The sequence below is a fragment of the Marmota marmota genome, unplaced genomic scaffold, assembly GCF_001458135.2.
Source record: "Marmota marmota marmota unplaced genomic scaffold, marMar, whole genome shotgun sequence".
Lineage (NCBI taxonomy): Eukaryota > Metazoa > Chordata > Mammalia > Rodentia > Sciuridae > Marmota > Marmota marmota.
Genome location: NW_026000241.1, coordinates 15,948,390 through 15,971,766, shown reverse-complemented (window position 1 = coordinate 15,971,766; position 23,377 = coordinate 15,948,390). Strand labels below are relative to the sequence as shown.

Here is a 23,377-nt window from a genome sequence, read left to right as displayed (position 1 = left end):
TCCCTCTCTCTCTCTCTCTCTCTCTCTCTCTCTCTCTCTCTTTAGTACAGTCACAAAAGGATCATCTCTTACAACAACTTATTTTCCAAGGACTCCTCTTGATCTCTTTCGCTTAAATCTTTGTCTTTGAAAGCATCAGAGCATCCAGGATAATTTTTAACTGCCCCAACAGTTAACTGATATAATAGCCAGGTCCAGATGCATCAGTGGCTTTGTGGAGACTGGACCGGTTTTCCAGCACTGCTTTCATTACATTTGTGCAATCCTGCATTTTTTTTTTTATTTTTTATTTTTTATTTTTTTTGGCAAAAGGTTTCAATTTCACTCTGCAGTAGATTTACATTTTGCTTGAATCAGATAATGAGATGTCTACATTGCCTGGCAATCAGGGATATTGGTTAGACAGATGGTTCACTGGTCTGCATTCCCAGTCCACTGAGAATTTAGAATCAGAAAACTGGCATAAATGCTAAAGTTGAGTTCTCTAAAGTCGGTGTAAGCAATGATTGGAACACAGAAGAAACCAGAACAGGAGTAGCCTGGTCCCTAAAATCTTTCCTGTATACTTTCTGGCCAGTATCAAATGCCTAGTAGAAGTAATGAGCAACCCCTATCCAAATACCATCCACTGACATGCTTTCTAAAGCCAGAGCACAGCTAAGTTTAGCCACATCTCCCCAGAGTTAATTTTATAATTGAATTGATTTTTTAAATTGATTTTTTTTAATTAAATTTGGTGTTTTTATTTATATTTTTTAAAAATTCAGGGTCTTCCTGTGACTCTAGGGTGCCCACCTGTTGCCAAAGAAATGCATGTCTTTATAATGACCCCGTTATTTTAAAGCTATGCTTGGACGTGACCTGAACCCTAGAGAACAAAGAGGTACTGAAGTTGCCTTGACTCGAATTGTCTTCCTCATAGGCTAGAGCCATGTGGATTTTTATAAACTGCGGTTAAAACAGTTTCTCCCTCCCTCCTTTTTTTTTTTTTTTAAGTATGGAATCAACCAATTTAGCATTAATAAACACAAAAGTATTCCTTTATTCCTCATTCATTCCCTCTCCCCCCTGGGAGCAAATGCCCAGCATGTCCCAATGGCTCTCAGTGCCAGTGCTGGGAGCCTCACCTGGGAAGGGTATTCCTTGAGATCAGGTTCCCCAGATGCATCACATGAGATGGGGATTCCTATGCAAGTGGTTATTGGAGAAATTACCTTGGGAGAAGAGGAGTGGAGGGACAGAATGAGGCAAAGGAGGGAAACATACAAGAATGAAGTCTCAGCTAGCGACTGCTTTGGCTCAGTTCCTTAGATCTGGAACAGGAATTGCACCACAGAGTTGGTCCCATCTTGAGGCAACAGGAGGTCCTTTGGTACCCACGCCAGCCAGGTTGCCAAATGCTTGCTGGGGAGGACTTTATAACCTCCCAGGCAAAGTGACTCCCATGCAGCTGGGCACAGTTCTGGGGAAGCACTGACACCATCTACACAGGAGTCCTGGTATTTGCCAAAGTCCATGTTCTGCTGTGCAGAACAGCTGTTCTAGGAGAGACAGGTGTGGAATTAAAGACTTTTGGCCAGGGAAGCTTCAGTGGCTGCAGGCAGCTATGTTGGTGCTAACAGTGCAGAAGGGGCACCGTGGGATCCCTTCCTGTAGCAGCATCATGGAAGCACGAGAGGCAGGAGCCAGATAGTCTGTTCTCTGGTTCCTAGAGACACCTTTGCTCTTTTTGCTTGTCCTCATCAAGATCCAACCAGAATTTTGAAATTTTTATTTGAGTTTGGTGGAAGAAGATTTGGAATGGTGAAATAAACTCTGGTTTAAATGTTATTTTTAGCTGGGGATGCAGCTCCCTAGTAGAGCTCCTGCTAATGTGTAAAGCCCAGTGCTAAAAAAGAATCCACAATCAATGTTATTTTTTAGTATTTTGGAATTAACAGTAACAAAGTACTACAGCTCTTTAATAATGATAATTAGCCTTAGGTCAAAGCTAAGTAAACTGAGGTTCTCTTGAGTTCCAGAGTAGATTTTGAAGCTATAGTCATTCTTTCACACCTATGCAAAAACTGAAGTCTTTGGGGCAATAAATTTTACTTCAAGAACAGATAGACCTGTGACATAAATTGAAAAATCTCTCTCCTGGTTTGAAAGAGATTCCCAATGAAGTACTGATCATTACAAGAGGAGTTAGGGAACTGAGTTGGATAAATGGGGTATGTGAGTTTAAATGTGGAATGCTCTTCAGAGTAATTACACCAGGAATGTCCCAGAAAAACAAGAAAGCTAAGGTCACCCTAGACTTGGGCTTCCTACCTCTGGGCCAATTAGCTAGGATTTGCAGTATCTTCAAATAGGGTCATTTGTGCACTATTGCTTCTAGCAGGAGTAACTGAAGGAAGAAGACTGTGGCAAGGGTCACAGCAGTGAATCACCAGTGACCATCTTTGAGACATGCAGGCCTTGGGATAGCCCTTGAGAAATTATTCTCTAGTTTTTCTTATGGAAATCGCCAATGCCTGTCCTCTAGTTCCGAGAGCTGCCCTGGCATTTGCTGTCACACTGCCATCGTGAATGTCTCTGTGCCAAGAGGTCCGCCCTTCTCAGCTCTGGGCTCAACAAGGACAGGAACTAATGCTGTTCAGACCCGCATCCTCAGTGCCAAGCATGATTCGATGACCTGGGTGCTGAGGGTCCATCCTGAATCCTGAGCATTTCCCTTTCCATACGTGCACTCACGCCTGTGAGTGTTTGGGCCAAGGTGGAGGAAAAATCCTTTGGCGTCTTGACAGTGAGGACTTAAACACTGCAGAAAGGATGTCAGGCAGAGGGTCTGTGAATAGAAATGCATGTGTGAGGTGGGGCAGGGATGGGGACAACAAAGAAAAGCATGGGCCAAAATGGAAGCCAGGATCCCACTTCCCTTTGCAGTGGGAAGAGGCATGTTTTAAGAAGGTTCTTCTGGAAGCCTGTAAGAAAGGAAAGCAAATTCAGCCATTGCACATCAGAATTGCTTCTTTTGTCCCTTAACATTTATTGAAAACGCCTTATAATTACTCAACGGAGGCCCAGGGTCTACATTGTAAAAGACGTTCCCAGCATGATACTGAGCAGCTGATCCTGGGTCTTCATGTGGGAATGCTGGTGAAGAGCAGCATGGAGATCACTGGGAAATAATAACCATTGAGATCAGTTATTTCCAAGATCAGATGCCCAAAAAGATACTGCAGTTTCCTTTTGTTTGTCTCCTGTTGTTTTTTCAATTGTATTTTAGATTTTTTTTATTGCTGTTTTCTAAGTAAAGTTGTCTTGGCATTTCATACATAAAGTACATAAATCATTAAATGCCCGACTAGATGCATCTTCACAAAATTTTCACACGTACGTAACCAGCGCTCAAATCAAGAAAGAGGACGTTCCCAGCATCCTAAGAGCCCCCTTCTGCTTATTGCCTCCCTAATTACTGTCTTGATTTCTAACCCTATAGGTTACATATTCATCTTTTTTAAAATTAGTTATACATGACAGTAAAATACATTTTGACACATCATACATAAATGGAGTACAACTTCTTACTCTTCTAGTTGTACACAATGCAGATTCACAATGTTCATGTACTCATATATGCACATAGGGTAATAATGGCCAATTCATTCTACTACCTACCTCCATATCCCCTCCCTTCCCTTCACTCCCCTCTGTCTAACCCAAAGTACCTGTATTCTTTCCTAGCCCCCACCCCCTTATTGTGAATTAGCTTCTTCATATCAGAGAAAACCTTAGGCCTTTGGGTTGGGGGACTGGCTTATTTCACTTAGCATGATATTCTCCAAATCCATCCATTTACCTACAGAATGGGAGAAAATATTTACCACATGTACTTCAGATAGAGCATTAATCTCCAAGATATATAAATAACTCAAAAAACTTAACACCAAAAAAATAACCCTATCAATAAATAGGCTAAGAAAGTGGATATTTCACAGAAGAAGAAATGCAGTCAATCAACAAGTATATGAAAAAATCTTCAACATCTCTAGCAATTAGAGAAATGCAAATCAAAACTACTCTAAGATTTCATCTTACTTTAGTCAGAATGGCAATTATCCAAAACACAAGCATTAATGTTAGCAAGGATGTGGGGAAAATGTTTCACTCATGTATTGCTGGTGGGACTACAAATTGGTGCAACCATTATGGAAAGCAGTATGGAAATTCCTCAGAAAACTTGGACTGGAACCACCATTTAACCCAGCTACCCATTCTGGAGTTTATACTCAAAGGACTTAAAATCTGCATAGTACAGTGATGTAGCCACATCAATGTTTATAGCAGCTCAATTCACAATATCCAAACTATGGAACCAACCTGGATGCCCTTCAACAGATGAATGGGTAAAGAAAATGTGGTATATATACACAACGGAATATTACTCATCCTTAAAGAAGATATTCATCTTTTGTCATTTCTATTTTTTGTACATTTGATAATGTTCAGAATATATTAGAATAATGATATAATTTAAATAGACACTGGGCTGGGGATGTGGCTCAAGCGGTAGCGCGCTCGCCTGGCATGCGTGCGCCCCGGTTCGATCCTCAGCACCACATACAAACAAAGATGTGTCCACCGAAAACTAAAAAATAAATATTAAGATATTCTCTCTCTCTCTTTCGCTCTCTCGCTCTGTCTCTCTCTCCTCTCTCTCTAAAAAAAAAACATAATTTAAAAAATAAATAAATACATATTGTGGCAAATGTTTGTTTTCTTGCCAATTGATTGCACAATTTTTAAAAAATCTCATTCTGCCAATCTGAAGTGCTGGAATTGATGTCTGAGCTGAGATATGGGCTTGGAAATTGGAGGAAGGAGCATGGGGCAGCATTTCAGGGCCATAATCTATGAGTTGGTTCCTTTAGGCTGCTATTGTCATTGGCTCTGCTCATTCTCTAGAAATTCTGGGCCATAGAGGGGACAAAGAGATAGATTTTAGAGTTAGCCAAACTTTACCCAATTTTTTCTTTAACTTTGCCCTATCAGCTAAATGACCTTGAGGAAGTTACATGATTTTCTCATTGAACTTCGGTGTCCTGGCTTTGGATAGAAGGTAGACACAAGAGTTAGTTCTGTACCTGTTCCTTCTCCAAAATCTGCAAACATACTGTCTCCTCTAGGAAGTCTTGATTTGGCTTTATGGCTTAGAGAGGCCCTGTTAGTCATTAAGAGCTCCTGGCTTTCCTGTGATGGAGAAACAGTACACCTGGGTGGGGAGATGGCAGCTCCCTGCAGTCTCCCTGGGCTCTCTCAAGCCACGATGTGCAGAGTCCAGCCATGCCAGAAACTTCTCCTCACCCTGGCATCCATCCTAACCTAGGAAGACTTGCAAGGGGCCAGCTCAACCTCACTGCTGCAGGCTGTAGAAAGCAGCCTTCTTTTCTTTGGTGTGATTTTCTGAGAATTTGTCTTCCCTAAATTAGCAACATCTTGAAAGACAGGATCTGGGAGTGGACTTAGGAAAAAGAGCCACAAAGATGATTTGGTTGCTTTTTAGTCTTAACATCAGGAGGCTTCCAGCTCAGCCCAATTGACCAGGCCAATCCTGTGGTTTGGACCCCAAACATTAGAGTGAACAGTACTTTTGTGCTCTGTATTTGTCTTCTCGGAGGACCCCTGGGATGGTGGGCAGCCAGAGGAGGACTGGGGACTGGGCCTTGTCACAGGGCTTAGTCCACCAGCAGCCCCAGGGACTGCTGTCTGGAAATTGCTCTGAAATACTCCCACACTTCTGTCTTCTATGCAGTCTGCCCATTTGTCTGTGTGTTTTCTCTTTCAGGAGGAGATGGGCATTTCCTGTGAGCTGCTGGAATCAGACTTCCTCAAATGCAGCGTGGGGTTTCCTTTCATGAGGTCAAAGTCGAAGGTAAGGGCAGAGATGGGACACGTCTTGGCTGCAGCCTCTGACTCTGCAACTGTCTCCCCCGTGGTTTTCCCCACACCTTTGCCTCCCACCACAGCCGGGATGGCCCTGAGGCCCTGCCATGCTCCTGTCACTGGCCGTATACTCCAGAGGGACTGTGGTCCTGTTGTCTTTCTCTTGGGTCCACATGGTGTTCTCTCGAAAGAAATGGAAGAAAACACCACGTTGCATTGGCAAGCAGCCCTCAATTGGCCTTCCTGAAATGTTTTCTTCTGGAACATTCCATACCACTCTGAGTCTCCAACATAACCCAGGAGAAGATGTGGTCTGAGCCAGTGACCCACAGGCCTGCCTCTGTGGCTCCCCTAGGCACTCAAAAATTTCTGGAGACCTCTCAAAATTCTCAGACAATGTATTACACTTCATTTTTTAAAAAGTAAAAGATACTACAGTCATGTGGTTTTTATAAAGAGACAGATTTCCTAAGCTCAAGCAGATCAATGCTATAAAGCAGATCCAGTCCTTCATAGAGCTTTCTAGTATATGCCATGGTCATAAGAAGATACAAAGATGAATAGAAGATTGATTTGAGGAGACAAAACTAGAACCTAAAAGACCAGCTCTGACATTTGAAATGAAAGCTATTTTCCCTGCTCTGATTTTGGGGTGGGTGGGGGAATCCTTTGTCTATAGTTTTTCCCCCTTTAAACTAAAAACCAATACAAAACAAAGACGGAAAGAAAGCTTTATCCTTCTTTCCTGCCTGCCTAGGTTATAGAAGCAGATCATTTTAATTTCTCAGGCTTTTTGGTCCCAGTACCTAGCAGCTGTTTTACAAAGCAGTGGTAAGAATGTTCTAGTGAGGAGGGAGATTTGCTCATTTCTTTGCAAATCATTCTCAAGCCCGTCAACACCATTGAACATACCTGCTCCAAACAATAGTGGCTGTTGGGTCCATGATTCCTCAGTCTTTCTCCGGGTCCATTCCTCATTCTTGCTACTTTTGCTCCAGGTGAAGGGGAACCTCAAGAAGTGGCTACCCTTAGAAAGTGGACTTATATTTATATATACCTGACCAAGTACATGCCATGTCCCATTAATCTCCAGGTGGGATGCTGATGGGGATGAAGGAGAAAGACCCTGATCCTTGAATAGCTCTGACCAGAGTAAAGCATGGACAACCCCCGGTGAACTGAAATCCTTTTGAGCAACAGAAAATAGACTAACCTTAGAAAATTTAACACCTGCCATTTCATTATAAAATCTTACCTATGGCACAAATCAAACCTCAGATGTGTCCTACCATCTCTAGTGGAGTGTGGGATTTTACTGAAATTTACTAACTCTCAAAATGTTCATAGAACCAACAGAATATAGGAAAGTTAGGTTATTTTGTTCAGTTGGCAATGCTACTACTTTTCTCCTGCACATAGATGGTGCAGTGAGACTAAATCCAGAGGTGGGACATGGAACTAGAGGGTCAGAAAGCCCAGCACGTGACCAGTAGGGACAGAGCTCCCAAACATGCTTGACATGTATATGATGAAAACCCTTTTTATAAGGCACTCTTCCCCAAATCTCTGGGTGCTCACCACTGAGGTGGGCACACTAAGATGATGGTACTATCTGTGGCCCCACTTGAACTCCCCTGTCCTGCAGACCCTGAGGGGCATCAGGCCCCAGACCACCTGCCAAGCCTCATGACTACACTTGGCTCTCTTGGGTTGTCTATATGCTTCTGTCACTTGTGGCTACCCTGCACAGTTCCAGGCTTTCATCTCTGATTTTGGCTTGCCACCCCAATCGTTTGCCTCTCCCATCCCCTTGATCTGTGACGTACATAATTTAATTCAGATCGCCTGCTAGTTCTGACTCTCCTGGGACAAGACACTGATGCTTCCCTTCCTCTATTTCCTCCAGCCCTGTCTTTGTGCCCCACCCTCCCTGTAAACCGACACGTCCCACTGCAAGAGAAATTTCTGTCTAAAGAGGGGTATCCATGACCACTCTAGATGACAGTCCAATGTGATGGTCCACTGCCCCTTACTCTCAAGCAGCGTTCAGTTCAGTGGGATCCAGTGTCACAAAAATCAGACCAGTGCCTGGAATTCATCATGGTAGAACCCAAGTCATTTAAATACATAAGTTATAGACTCTCCAAGCTCAGTGGGACTTAAGAACCATTTTGTCTGACCTCCTCTTTTTATCAGAGAGATTGTTTCTTAGCCAAGATCACAGTTTGTGGTAGAGCCTGGTTCTATAAGCCCCACCCATGGGTCCCTCCCATACTCGCACATATGCCTAATGTGCATATAGTGAAGACCATCTGTTTAAGATACTCTTCCCCAAATCACTGGGTGCTCACCACTGGATTGGGGCACTAAGGTGATTTTAGGTGGTTCTTAAGATTATTTGGGGGCTGGGGCTTTAGTGAACATCACCAGCTGATGTGCAGATGTCACAAAAATTGAGAAGATGTTCAAGAGAAATCTACAAAGTCCTGGTTTGGCAGTTCAAATGTTACCTCCTTAAGGGAGACCTCAGTGGCTGAAAAGGACTATGTACCTCTCACTGAGTGGGCATCAGAGTGGATTTTTCTGTGAAAGCCATGCATAGAAAATAAAGCTGGTCATGCTGATGAGCCTCTGGGGATCACAGGCTGCAGAATTTTGTAGCAAACACATAAATATGGAATAATTGCTGGTGCCAAACGTCAACTTTCTTTTTCACTAGTATGAATTCAGCGTGATCTTTGATACGAGCCATCTGTCTGGGGAAGAGGAAGTTCTCAGCTTCATCATCACTGCTCAGAGGTAAGTGGGACCTGAACATTTTTTTGTTTGTTTTAAGGATAAAAGGCTTGTAGGACCAGGAGAGGACATGCCCTGGTCACGCTTTGATGATTCCCCAGGATGGGGAGGAGAGAACACCTGTCATTCAGTGATAAAGCCAACCACCCAACCAGGTGGGATTAGATCTGGAGGATGGTGGTTGGCTAGTTCTTCTTGCACTGTCACCACTTTCCACCGAGCTGGGAGAGAGACTGCTAATCAACTAGTGAGAAGTAATGATTCTATACCTGAGGAGAGACAGGCCTGCAGAGGTGAAGTTCTAGTCCAGGGTCACATGGTCGGTCAGTTCCCACTTGGCCACATGTTTTCCAAATCAGATGTCCTCTGTGTGTCATCAGGTTGGCTCAGCTGCTTCTCAAGGACATGCCAGTGCACCCTTTAATAGTGGGAAGAGCACCTGCAGCCTGAGGGTCTGGCCATGCCTTAGGCTGGCAGAGGCCCCCAAGTGATGCTCCTTGACAGAGGGATTGTCCTGGAAGCTGAGTGGACAGATGGGGAAGGGGAAGACCAGCCTCCAGTTGCTAGCTGTCAACCAGCCGCAGCTAGGTAGTGATAGGCTGGAAATTCAGTTGCAAGGAGAGCCATTTAGGTGGGTGAATAGGAGGATTCAAGCTTTGACGGGGGTGGTGGTAGAACACCCAAGGCAATCTATTTATTTAAAACTTTGGGGAGGAATGATTTTAAACAGAAATGTTACAAGAATAATGCAAGAAACTCTTTCATGCCCTTTACTTATATCCACCCAATGTTAGCATGTTGCCTCATTTATCATTCTCTTTCTATATATAAATTTTTTAACCACCTGACAGTTTCAGAAACCATGTCCCTCCATCCATTGCATGCATTCTCCAAGAATGAGGCTCTTAAGTTGCCACCATAGTTATCCAGTTCTGGAAATTAAACCTTGATACCATACAATTATCTAGATGATGTTTATATTCCCATCATGCCCATTGTCCCAATAATATCTTTTTAGCCACTTCCTCACTGGTCCACAAGACTTGGTTATTTTCTAATCTTATTTTGAAGATTGCTTCATTCATGTCCATACAAAGCACAACTGTGACCTAATAAGAACACATGCAAAGAATAGAGAAAACAGACTCCATTTCCATGGCTGGAATCCAGAGGGGCTTCTGGGGAGGTAGCAGATGGGTATAGCAGTCTGAGGGTTCATGGTGCATCCTGCTGTGTCACAACCCTGGGGGCAGGAGAATGGGAGTGTGTCAGGCTGGGAGTGGAAGGGTGGGAGCTTACACAGGCGGTGCAAGATGAGGCTGGAAGAGGAGCTGGGCTGGGCACCATGAGGGGGCAAAAGTACTCTTAGAGAGTGTGGGCTGCATTCTGACAGCAGGGAGGACCTACTGAATGCTTTTAAAGAGGAGAGTGACAGAATAGAATGGCTTGACACACAGCATGAGGTTGTTGAATTTAATATAGAAGGTAGGTGTCCATTCAAATCTGAAAACTCTCATTCTCCCACCGTTTCTTGGATCTACTGAAAACTCACCCCATCATGGTGCTCTCTCGGTCCTTCAAAACCTGGGGCAGCCAGTTTTCCTGGGAAGGAACATAACATGGAAAGGACTTCCCTTGTCAAAAAAAGAGGGAACCACCTCCTGCCCAGCCTCATTCATGGCTGATCAGAGAGGATGTGGAACCCAGATCATGATGGGGAAAGATTTGTATTTTAGAATAACGTGCCCACAAAGCAGTGGTACTCTGGTCTTGGATGCACGTTGGAATCATCTGCGGAGTTTTAAGAACTACTGGTGCCTGGTTCCCCTCCTGGCCCTGAGATTCTGATCTAATTGCTCTGTGGTAAGAACTGGGCTTTGGGGTTTAATTTCTTTATTTGTTTACATATGTGCCAGGGATTGAACCCAGAGGTGCTTAACCACCAAGCCACATTCCCAGCCATTTTTTATATTTTATTTTGAGACAGATTCTTGCTGTGTTGCTTAGGGCCTTGCTAAGTTGCTGAGGCTGGCTTCAAACTCGCTATCTTCCTGCCTCAGCCTCCTGAGCTGCTGGGATTTCAGGCATGTACATCCCACTGGCATTAGGATTTTTTAAAAGGCCCAGCATATGATTCTAATGAGCAGCCAAGGCTAAGGGCCACTGTTGTCCCTTATTCTGTGTTGGACACATTGTCACTCAGTAACTCTCTCTCAAGCACCGACTATTTACCAGTTGCACCACTAAGTGTGGGTCATGTCAGAAAATGCCAATAACCTACTGAATTCAAGAACATTCCCTAATGTACTTCGATACTGTGACACAGCATCAGGAGACCTAGTATTTATAGCTTATATGATTAATCATGAGAGTTTCTAATTCCTTGAGTTGCAGATGTGAAGGACACCCCGTTATCTTTTAAACACACAGCAGAACACTTCAGGCACTTGTTTCTGCACAGGCTTTGGTGAAAATCTGATCTCATTGCCCGCGAGGACACTCACAATTGACTCCCAGTTACAACAATAGATCCTTAAAGCTCCTTATCTTGAAAGCCACAATTAAAATATCACTCGTTCTTCTCTTTCGTCACCGCTCTTGGAAGGTCTCTTGCCTACTTGTAGGCTTAGGAGGGCATAAAGTGGAGACTAAACAGTGTCTCAGACCTCTCCTCTCTGCAGCCGGCAGCCTAGCTTTGCAGACCTCTGGAACGCATCCCAGAGAATGGGCTTTGGGATGGCAGGGAGCCTTTTTGATGTTTGGCCTTTTTATCTCAACTTTTCAACTTAGCTCATGCTGGAGCCGTTACCCGATGACAGATGAGACTGTCGGGCCAGATCTGCCAGCAGCCACAGGTGGGCTGGACAAATGGCAGAGCAAGGGGTGGCTGTTCCATCAGGAGCCAATTGCTCAGACCTGGCAGGATGCTGGAGGGATGGAAAAGGGATCAGGCCAGGGCGGTGCCATCCCATCAACAGGGGAGTCGCCCCTACTCCGCCCATGGCAATGACTTCAAGGTTTTTATCATCCCCTGGGAAAGGAAAGGCAAGGAAGTCAGGCTGGGTGGGCACCTGACCCTGCTGCTGCTACATGGTGTGGCTGCCCTGGGAGGGACTGATGTCATCCCATGTACGGAAGACAGATGAGGATCCAGGAGCAGTGACTGTGGCCGTGCAGGGTCAGAGTCACAGAGCACCATTGTTTCAGAACAATAGAGAGAGGGAGAGAGGATGTGACAGCTATTTAGGTACTGCTGCCATTCAGCACTTGATGAATGGAAGAGGAAGGTGGTGGGGTGGAGGGAGGGCACGGGGCAGGCAGGACTCAGCAGATGCTCAGGGGACTGTATGGTGGGGAGAGGTCAGGACCCACTGTGATCGAACCTCAGTAGGACCTGGGGACTCTTAGGTCCTACCTCTGGAGGGTGAACTTGGCTTTTGGCTGGGATCCCCCTTCCATTCCTGTGGTGGACCCAGCTCTGAGTGCTGGTTCAGCAATAGGCACCAACAGCCCTGCCTTTTCCAGCTGCTTCCCTGGAAGAATCGCCCCAATTCAGGTTAAAGTTTCATAATATAGGACAGGGAAACTAGGTCTTCTCTCTCTCTTTCTCTCTCCCTCCTTTTTGCTGCCATCTCCTCCTGTCCCCTGCCCCCCAGTCTGGTGTCAGGAGAAGGAATCACAGTGGAAAGAGCCTAAGTTGGTTGGAGTCTCAGCTCTGTCTAGCTTGCAATGTGACTGTGACCTTTTTTGAGCGGCTCCTCGCCTGGGGGTGCCTTGGTGAGAGATGCTATAGTGCATCTGTTGCAAGAGGGTCCAGGATATTTATGGAGGCACGGTTGCTAGGGCCTCTCTCCTGGGCTTGACTGACTGTGGATGAAGGGTGAGCCTTCCAGGTGGCAAATAGCAACCCTTCCCCGACTCCAGAGCGCTAAGCTCCCTGGCCCACTCTTTGTGGGATAAGCACGATGCAGCTCACAGAGGAGGTGCTCCACCTGCATCCCCACAAGACAGCACTGACTCTCATCGGCTCCTGCCACCCTGCCAAGGTTTCTCTGACTGGATCCCGCTCACCTGTGAGGCAGGGAGGTACAGGGAATTCAAGTCCCTTCCTTGCCTCACCTCAGCAGCCTCCAGGACTTAGTGGATAAAGGCCCAGCTCCCACTCCCTCAGTGGGGAAGGCTGAGGTGTACTTTGCACTATTCCCAGGTCCCACTGGGAGGTGAGCCCCAGCTCACCTTCCCAGGGTGTTTCCTGGGGTCAACTCCTGAATAAGCTGCTTGCCCTTAACGTTTTTGTGAGTGGAACACAACTAATTCCGTAGACTGTCTCTGAACAAGGGACTCTACCAAAAATGGAACTGGGGACAAGTATGCTGAATCTGTCCTTGGCTCCAGTGTGGGGCAAGCAAGCCCTCTGCAGGCTGGCTAGCACTGGCCAGCATTCATTCATTCTTCTCTCCCCATACAGTGGCAACGTGGAGCGCTCTGAGGCCTTGCACGACAACACCTTAACACTGACAGTACCGCTGATGCACGAAGTGGACACGTCCATCACTGGGTGAGTAGCCCAGCCCTGGGTTGCCAGAACACAGGGGTGCCCTCCAGTAGAATGCTCTGCATCTCCTGTGTCTGTACATGGAGCCAGTTAGGAGCTAGGAGCCCTGTCACCTCCCCCAAGCCTTGAAAAGCAGAATGAAGCTTGAGCTGTAGTGACTGACACTCTCCTGTCTTTATTTCTCCTGTGACCCAGCTACCCACCCACCTGGTTAGTAACAGAAGTTTGATGACAAGTTTAAACTCCGTAACTTCTTTGAACATTCCATACATCTTTATATACTTCTAGTCCCAGACCAGCCCCGCCACAGAATGCCATATGGTGGTAGATAATATGGTTCCTGGGATTAAAATCTCAGCCAAAACCTGTTGGGCCAGAGGTTACAGCCAGATGTGTCCCAAAGTCCTGGCTCACAGGAGGGCTGCCTGTCTTAATTGCTTCACAGTTGGTGCTGGCTTTCCATGTTTCTGTGAACTCTCTGCAAAGCTGAGATGTCTGTATGGCTTGATGTCTGTATGGATTGGAACAGGCAGGGACCCAGCACAGCGCCACACCACCTGCCTGGATGAGGTCCATGGCTCAGGGCTGCTGGCATTATTGGAAAGCAGGGCTGCAGGTTCTGGTCTGCAGGGACCCGCAACAATCAGGGTCCGTTTTCAGCCAAAGCCCAGGCCTGGAAAAATGAGAAACTCTGTTCCTGTTTCCGGCTTCAGCAAACAGAATGCACGCATACCTCTTTGATAGTGGAAAAAAGATTTGCACAGTTGGTTTAGATCAAATGAGGACCTGTTGAACCCTTGACCCAAATGCAGGCTGAACTTTCTGGAGGTTCACAGTTTCTCAGTTTTCAATTTTCAAGGGCTTCTGGGTCTCGGTCTTGGCTCCAAGTGGAAACGTTGACCAGTCGTGGGAGGAGCCATCCCGCCCTGGCTCCTGCTCTGTCGGGAGCCAGCAGAGCTGTGGCCCTGCCTTTCTGCTCCTTGGTTCTTGGCATTTTCACCACATTTTTTAGATGCGAGGCGTTGGTGGAATATATTTGCAAATTAGCATATACTTGCCTCTGTTCGCAGCTCTATTTTTAACCCTATGGTTTATTTATTTGTCCTGCCCAAGGCACAGTGAGAATGTACCCAGAATCCAGTCCCATCCTTGGGGATAAAGAGAAAACACCTCCCACACACACTGGATGGTGTTGTCAGGTCTTCCGGGAGACCTCTTTGTGAGGTGTTAACAGCCCCTGCTGAAGCCATCAGTTAAACAAATGAGTCAACCTCTGATCTTTCCAGAAATGTAAAACAGGATGAGTTCAAATGAACCAGTTCTTGCCATTTGGCAATGCTGAGAACTCACTGTTTCTAAAATAATTCGCTTAACTTTTGAAAATAGATGGGTGGTTGTCTATTTGGACTTGGTCCCCAAAACCTTCCATTGTGTTTAGGTGAGCAGCTTCAAGCTCCTAGCATTTGTTATTTGGGGGTGTAAGTCTGAGCTTCTTTTTTTTTTTTTTTTCCTCAGGGGTCTGTTCACATAAGCAATGGTGAAAGTATTGCTACAGACCGAGCTTGAATTCTCAATCACTGCTCAGGTAGCCACGGTCTGAAACCTTAGGGGAAATGCCGTTTTGCATTGCCTTAGCTCTCCAGTGTCTAATTTCTAGTGATTGTGGTAGTCTGACAAATTTAAGTTTTTAAAATGAATTTGTCACAGGGTGGGGCTTCGGATGCCAAATATACGATTGATTTGCATTTATTTCTTGAAAACTTATTATAGGCCTATTTGACCCACAAAATGTTTTTCAAGTGACAAAACAGAAAATCCATAAATTTGGAGTCCAGTTTTGTAAAAAGTCGCCATGGCTTCAATTTTTAAAAAACCTCTTTATTTTAGAAGTGTAATCCCATTGTATAGTGTAGATGAAGCTTATCAATGTGACCTCAGGTGAGAAGATATACTAGAACAATTTGGTTAGCACAGACTGGCTGTGTCCATTCACAGGAGAAAAAAGTCACAGTCAGGGTGGAAGCATCTGGTGGGAGACACAGGATGAAACAAACAGATGATGGGTTCCAGGGCTGCGGTGGCAGTGCCGTGGACGTGGACGTGGACAATGGGTGGGGATGCCGACCTCCCTACTTTCCTCTTTCAGAATCATATCTCCAACCTCCTTTGTGTATGGCGAGTCTGTGGATGCCTCCAACTTCATTCAGCTGGATGACCTGGAGTGCCATTTCCAGCCCCTCAACGTCACCCTTCAGGTACCCACCCCTAGAAACCCTCTGTCACTGGGAGCCAACAGAAGGCCACAGGACGTGTCTCCTTCTGAAAGGCAGCTAAAGGGCCAGGTTGCTTTCAGGGGAAACCCCAGCCTGGTTTGCTGCTGTGTGCATGTGTGTGAGTGCGTATTCTCTGTAACCCCACCCAGGCAGTCCCCTCTACTTTTCAAGACTTGAAAGGAGAGCCCCACCAGGCAAAGCAGCTTCCCCTAAGAAGGCCTTGGATGGCTGAGACCTAGATCCATATCCCAGCTCCAATAGTCCCATAATCTCCTCTCTCTCATTCATTCACCTTGGGCTCAGAGGAGCCCCAGAAGGTTTGCTGCCTTCTCTTCTTCCTGGGATTTTCATGCAAACTCAGCCAAAAGCTCATCCTCCCCTAGGAGAACAGACTTTCAGAAGTGTGGTTTTTATAGAGGCAAAGCAGTGTGAGCCCATGTGACCCTCCCACCCACCACTATACGGGAAGAAGCGCATGCTCCCTCATTGAGCCAGGGTGGGGTCATCCCAATCACATGTCTTCTCCAGCAGGTCTACGGAATGTGGACATTATGAAGCACATTGTCCCTTCACTTAATTAGGGGTTGGCGAACTTTCTGAAAAAGGCCAGAAAGAAATGTTTTAGACTTTGCGGGCTGCACAATTTCTGTGGCAACTTTTCAGCCATGCTACCTACTGAGGCTCAAAAGACACTGTGTCAGTCATCTTTTCCTCATTGGGGCCAAAATATCTGACAAGAACAACTTAGAGGAGGAAAAGTTTATTTGGGGTCATGGTTCCAGAGGTTTAGTCTATGGTCAACTGAGTCCATTACTCTGGGCCCGAGGTGAGGCAGAATATCATGGCAGAAGAGTGTGGTGGAGGAATCCTGCTCAATTCATTGCAACCAGGAAGCAAAGAGAGAAAGGAGCCACAGAGACAATGCACTCTTCCAGGACACAGCCCTAGTGACCCACATCCTCCAGCTATGCCCCACCACCTGCCTACAGTTACCACCTGGTTAGTCCATTCAAACCAGGATGAACTGATTAGGTTATAATTTAATCATCTAATAATTTCACCTCTAGATATTCTTGCATTGACATAGGAGCTTTTGGGGGACACCTTATACCCAAACCATAACAGCAGCTATGGACATTACATAAATAAAACTTAGTTTATGAACACTGAAATTCAAACTTCACATAATTTTTACGTGTCATGAATGCCATTGTTGTTCTGATTTTTTTTTTCCCCTTCCAACCATTTAATGACTTAAACAATTCTTAGTGCACAGGCTATGCAACAGGCATGGGACCAGATCTGTTCTATAGGCCACAGTTTGCTGATCCCTGCTTTTAAAGTATGAACTCGCAGGCCAGCTGTTCAACATGTGCCTCTATGAATATGAAGTTTGAGGGAGATCAGTATTATCTAGTCCATTCTTCTTAAAGGACAAACAAGGAAATGTAGGCCCAAGCAAGAAAGATGTGCTCGAGGTCCCAGAACTGGGTGAGGCAGGACTGGGCCAGGAATGGTCATGCTTTGACCAGACCCCACTTGACCCAGAGCTGTGGATGAAATAAAGGAGAAATGGCTTGTCTCACCCATAGAACCCTGAAGTTCACCTCTTAGAACTCCCAGTACCTGCTCTCAGAGTTCTTTACTGTCTCTTCCATCCTTCCCCCATGGAGAGAATGGTTTCTCACCCTGGTATTCACTATTGTGGCCAAATAATGATTATTTTTCTTTTCCTGCGGCCTCTCCTAAGTGGATTTAGGGGCTGACAAATAATGGTGGGGTGAGGGTGCAAGAGAATGAGGCAATAAAACATTTGTGGGCTCTTGCAGACAATAGTCTCCCTCTCTCCAGAGTGCTCTCGCAGGCAGGAGACCTCCGAAACCATGATGGATAACACATGTCCCCGGCTCAGAGAGGATGAGCCTCCTGACCAGCTAAGCTCCAGCTGTCACACTCTGTCCTTGATTTACAAGGGAGAAAGTAAAAGATGGGGTTTGAGCTTTCTTTGGAGACCGAGAGCTGTGAATCACACCTCTGTGTCTCTGAATTGCTTCTCAGAGTTGGTGTATCATTCCATTTGTTTTTTTGCAATTGGATAGAAAACAGATAAAGACCAAGTGGATTTACTTCACTTTAATTGTTTATATTCTCTTCTTGTAATTTTTGAGATGTTTTGCAATAAAAGATGAGAGTCCAGAAAATGGTTTAGAATGGTTTAAATGAGGCAGACCATGTAATGAAGAAGGGATGGGAGTTGGAAGAAGGAAATCTTGCAGTCATTTCTCTAAAGGTATTTTTACAGGGAGTTTTAAGTTTGGTGTTTAAGCCCATAGCTTTTCGTCACATCTGACCTAAAACAGGACCCAGGCTGCTGAGTCCTGTCCCCAGTAATGAGTGATTGGCCTGCCCCTTGGGTAAACTGCTCCAGGAGTTTATGCCCGAGGAGGTGCATAGCATTCAGTCCAAGTTTGAGCCAGGCGGCTGGTCTGAGAGATTGATAGAGGTGCCATTGATCAGAGGGTGATGCCTCTGCATTAGCAAAGTCCACCATTTCCTTGAGAGGTCTCTGATGACTCATTTTTTTTTTTTTTTTGGTATAATTGCTGTTGTTACAATGTCCTGCAGGTAGGTCACTGACTAGTGTTGGTGGTGGTAACAACCAAGAGATGGAGATACTAGGGGAGAAAAGGGGTCAGGAATAGGGAGAAAATTCTTCTTTTTCTACTTTCTAGAAACCTCATTCCTGAAGAAGAACATAAGACTTAGTACAGATTTTCCAGTGTCTTTTAAAATCCATCCTTCAATAAACAACGTAATTCTTTAAGGACTCCACCTTAAATGCAGATGAGAGAAAGAGATACTAGTCTTGGGTTTGCTTTCTACATTTTATCAGCTTTCTTGTTTTTTTTTTTTTAAAAAAAACAGACACAGTAATTAGTTGACCATTGGTAGACTTTGGGGTTTTGTTTTTGCATTAGAAGTCAAAGCATTTCCCCACCTGGAAATGGGGGGAAGTAATACAGACGTTACACATGAACATTTCCAGAAAATCAAATGTTAAGATATTGTTAAATAAATATGATAATTCAAACTCTCCCCTCAGGCCTGGCTCTGATAAGCAACATGGCTCAAGTGAATCTTTTTCTCAAACTTTACCCCCATTCATGCTCTAATTGGGATTTCCCAGACATGTCAAGAGAGTTCTTTTCAGTTCTGTGTTCTCATGTTTCACTTCAAATTAGTTATTTCACTTGTGGTTGGAGACTCCTGCCCTGTCTTGTGTCTCAGGGCTGTTGTTTTTGGTGAATCTTGTTCTTTTTGAATCAAAAGTTGGCCACGACCGTTCATCTGCTCTATCAATGTTTATCTGTTCTTTGAAACAAAACCAGCTACTGTTCTGGGGGAAAGGCTGGCTGGAGCTAGCTGCTCTTCATTCCAGTCATATGGGAAGACCTGGTTAGATGTCCACCCTTCTCTGGCTCTGCCCTTCTGACTTCAGCTTCACAGTCACCTTGAACCCTGAATCTATCTAGTCCCAAAATGCCAGGCATCAGTTCCTTTCCTCCTCTCTCCCACTCATCTCCATCTCCCACACATTAAAATTGTACAAAATAGGGCTGGGGATGTGGCCCAGTGGTCGAGTGCTCCTGAGTTCAATCTGGGACACCCCCCCACTCCCCAAAAAAATTCGTATAATTTTTACTCATCTTTTAAAAGAACATCTTTATTGAGCTATTATTACACACCTTAAAGTTTATCTATTTCAAGTACACAATTCAATGATTTTTAGTACTTTTACAGAATGATGTTTCCATCCTCATGATTGAATATTAGAACATTTTCGTCACCCCCCAAAGAAACCCTATTCCCATTAGTGATATACAGATGTACCTTGGAAACATTGAAGGTTTTCTCCCAGACCTCTGCAATGAAGCAAACATCACAATAAAGTGAGTCACAGGAATTTTTTTGGCTTCCCAGTTCACATAAAAATTATGTGTATACTATACTATACTCCATTAAGTGTGCAATAGCATTATATCTAAAAAATAACATGCATACCTTAACTTAAACATACTTGAATGTCCCAGGTACAGTGGCACTCACCTGTAATCCAGCAGTTCAGGAGGCTGAGGCAGGAGGATCATGAGTTCCAAGCCAGCCTCAGCAACGGCAAGGTGCTAAGCAACTCAGTGAGACCCTGTCTCTAAATAAAACGCAAAGCTGGGTTGGGGATGTGGCTCAGAGGTTGAGCACCCCTGAGCTCAATCCCTAGTAACCCCCACCCAAAAATACTTGAATGCTAAAAATTGGTAAAGGTCTTTTGAGCTTTCAGTGGGCTGTAATCTTTGTGCTGGTAAAGAGACTTGCCTCCATGTTGATGGCTGCTAAACTGATCATTAGGGTGTTCTCTGCTAAAGGGGGACATGGCTGAGGCAGTTTCTTAAAATGAGGCAACAATGAAGTTTGCATGTCGATTAACTCTTGTTCATGGAAGATTTTTCTATAGTGAGCGATGCCATTTGTAGTATTTTACCCACAGTGGAACTTCCTTCAAAATTGGGGTCAGTCCCCTTTAACCTGCCACTGCTTTATCAACTAAATCTAACATTCTAAATCTTTGGTTGTCATCTCAATGATCTTCACAGCATCTTCACCAGGGGTGAATTCTGTCTCAGGAAACCACTTTCTTTGCTCATGCATAAGAAGTGGTCCCTCATCCATTAAAGTCGTCTTGTGAGTTTGCAGCAGTTCGGTCACCTTTTTAGGCTCAATTTCTAAATGAGAGTTCTCTTGTTATTTCCACCATGTCTGCAAATACTTCCCCGACGCAGTCTGGAACCCCTCAAAGACATCCATGGGAGTCAGCATCACCTTCTTCCGGACTCCTGCTACATTGGTATTTTGACCTTCTGCCATGAATCATGAAGGTTCTTAATGGTTAATCCTGCTTTTTAAAGCTTTTTCCTGCTTTTCAATTTGCTTTTCCCAGATTGGTCAGAGGAATCACAATCCATGACAACTTACAAGCTGATTAAATGTATTTCTTAACTAATAGGGATTGAAAGTTGAAATCACTCCTTGATCCCTGGGCCGCAGATGGGTGCTGTGTTGCCAGTCATGGAAGCAACATTGATCTTGTAGAACTTCTCCATCAGCGCTCTCCAGTGACCAGATACATCATCAGTCTGCAGTAATATTTTGAGATTTTGAGAGAACTCTTTTTCTGAGCAGTAGATCTCGACAATGGGGCTTAATATATTCTGTTAACCATGCTGGGAACAGATGTGCTTTCACACAGGCTTTTTGGTTTACTTAAATCGCATGGTAATTTTTCTTTCTTCCTTCCTTCCTTCCTTTCTTTTTTTCATACAAGAGATTGAACCCAGGTATACTTAACCACTGAGCCACATCCCTAGCCATTTTTATTTTTTATTTTGAGATATGGTCTTGCTAAGTTACTGAGATTGGCCTCAGACTTGTAGTCCTCCTGCCTTGGCCTCCCAAGTCACTGGGATTACAAGCATGTACCACATGACTGGCAGATTTAGTGTAATTCTTAAAGGTCCTGGGATTTCCAAGAATGGCAAATGAGTCTTAGCTTCAACTTAAGTCACCAGTTTCTAGATGCATGGGTGCCTGATAAGAGTCAGCTGGCCTTCAAAGTTTTGAAGCCAGGCATTGGCCTTGCTTCTCTAGCTATGAAAGTCCTAGATGGCCCCATGTAAGACTCAGCTGTCTACATTAAAATGTGCTGTTGATGTAGCACCTGCTTCGGTTACCATGGATAGATCTGAATAACTTGCAGCAGATTCTCCATCCGCACTTGATCTTTCATATTAAGGAGATGGCATCTTTTCTTAAACCTCACAAACCAATCTCTGCTAGCTTCAGACTGCTTCTCCTGTAGCATCCTCCTCTCTCTCAGCCTTCCTAAGAATTGAAGGAAGTGATGGCCTTGCTCTGGGTTAGGCTTTGGCCTAAGGGAATTCCGTGGGTGGTTGATCTCTCTAGACCACTGAAATTTTCTTTCTATCAGGAATCATGCACGTGTTTGCTGGAAGAGCACTTTGCATTTCCTTCAGGAACATTTCCTTTGAATTTATAACTTGGCCAACTGGTCAAGAGGCCCAGCTTTTGGCCTGTCTTGGCTTTGACATGCCTTCCTCCTCATACTTAACGACGTTTAACTTTGATTTAGGTGATGTGCAACTCTTCCTTTCACTTGAGCATTTAGAGGCCACTAGAGAATTGTTCAGGCCGAATTTCAGCCCTTTCTATACATTAGCTCATTTGGTTTTAGGACAACCCACTTGGTCTTTGAAGGTCTCAGTTACCTCAGGCTGTAAAAGGAAGGAAATCTCAGGGAATAGGAAGGACTGTGGAGAGGAAGGGAGATGGGACAGGTGTTGGTGGAGCCATCAGAACACACACATTTATCAAAAGAGTTTGCTTTCCTATGTGGGCGCCCTTCATGGCAGCCCCAGTTAGGAGAGTGACATCAAAGATCACTGACCACATGGCCGGGCATGTAGCTCAGGGAGAGACCACTTGTCAGGACGTGCAAGGCCCTGGGCAGGTCTCCAACATTGCAAAAGGAAAAAACAATCTCTGACCACAGATCACCATTACCACAAGAGATGTAATAATCATGAAACAACTTACTATATGGTGATAATTAACAAAATATGACACACTAACAACATATGGGCATATTGGTACCAATAGACTCTCCTGATGCAGGGTTGTCCCAAACTTCTTATTTATAAGAAAATGCAGTGTCGTCAAAGCACAGTAAAATGAAGTATCATAAAGTGAGGTAAGTCTGGATTAATTTCCTATTTCTGCTGTAACCAAATACCACATAATTAATGGCTTTAAACAGCACACATTTATTATCATACGACTCTGAGATCCACAAGTCCAAAATGGGTCTCACAGAGCTAAAATCAAAGCCTTAGAGGACTGTGTTCCTCACTGGAGGGTCTGGGGAGGATTCATTGCCTTTTACAGTTTCTGGAGGTTGTGTGAGTTAGTTGGCCCATGGCCCCTTCCATTTTCAAAGTGAGCAATGACCAGTCAAAACTTTCATTGGGGTCTCTCTCTGATACTGACTTCTCTGCCTCCCTCTTCTCTCTATAAGGGCCTTCGTGATTAAATGTGCCCACTGGGATAATCCTAAATAATCTATTTGAGGTCATGTGATTGGCAACCATGATTCCATCTTTTCATGTAGCATAATGTTCACAGGTTCCACAGATTAGGACATGGACATCTTTGAGGTCCTGTTCACCTGCTTGTCTATAACCCTCCCTACTCTCCCTGTCCTCAGTCCTGAGCTTCTTTCTGTCCCCAAAGATCAACTCACCTTTTGTTTCTTTCTTTTTTCCTCCAGATTCTACTTATGATCAGCCTTTGCTCTGTCTTCACCCTTTTTGGTTTCTTTCCTCTTTTCCCTCATTTCTTGGGAGATGACTGGCTTCTAGAGACAGAAAATAAAAAGGATGATAGAGAAGAGGAGAAGGGGAAAGTTTTATAGGACCAAATGCTAGGATAGAAAAGAGGCACAGAGGCCATCAAACAGTGTTAACACATGACTATCTATAAATTGCACAGAAACTAAATGAGCTGGATAGTGTAGTAAAAATAGCCCTTTCTATACTATTAGATCACTTGGTTTTAGGACAACCCATTTGGTCTTTGAAGGTCTCAGTTACCTCAGACTGTAAAAGAAAGGAAGTAGACATTAGTGGTTCTCAGGGGTGGCTTCTGGGTCAGCAGCAGCATTTCCTGGAATTTTTTTTTTTTTTTTTTTTTTTTTTTT

The 23,377-nt window shown here is 44.6% G+C and overlaps 1 protein-coding gene across 1 annotated transcript in view; it reads left to right on the top strand.

Annotated features, from left to right (window-relative positions):
* Positions 1-23,377, top strand: part of Itga9 (integrin subunit alpha 9) — a 313,338-nt gene that overhangs the window by 227,591 nt on the left and 62,370 nt on the right. The window contains exons 19-22 of the mRNA XM_048794712.1: positions 5,831-5,917; positions 8,648-8,727; positions 13,193-13,282; positions 15,426-15,534. Of these exons, the coding sequence (XP_048650669.1) occupies positions 5,831-5,917; positions 8,648-8,727; positions 13,193-13,282; positions 15,426-15,534 (366 nt within the window). The remainder of the gene's footprint in view (positions 1-5,830; positions 5,918-8,647; positions 8,728-13,192; positions 13,283-15,425; positions 15,535-23,377) is intronic.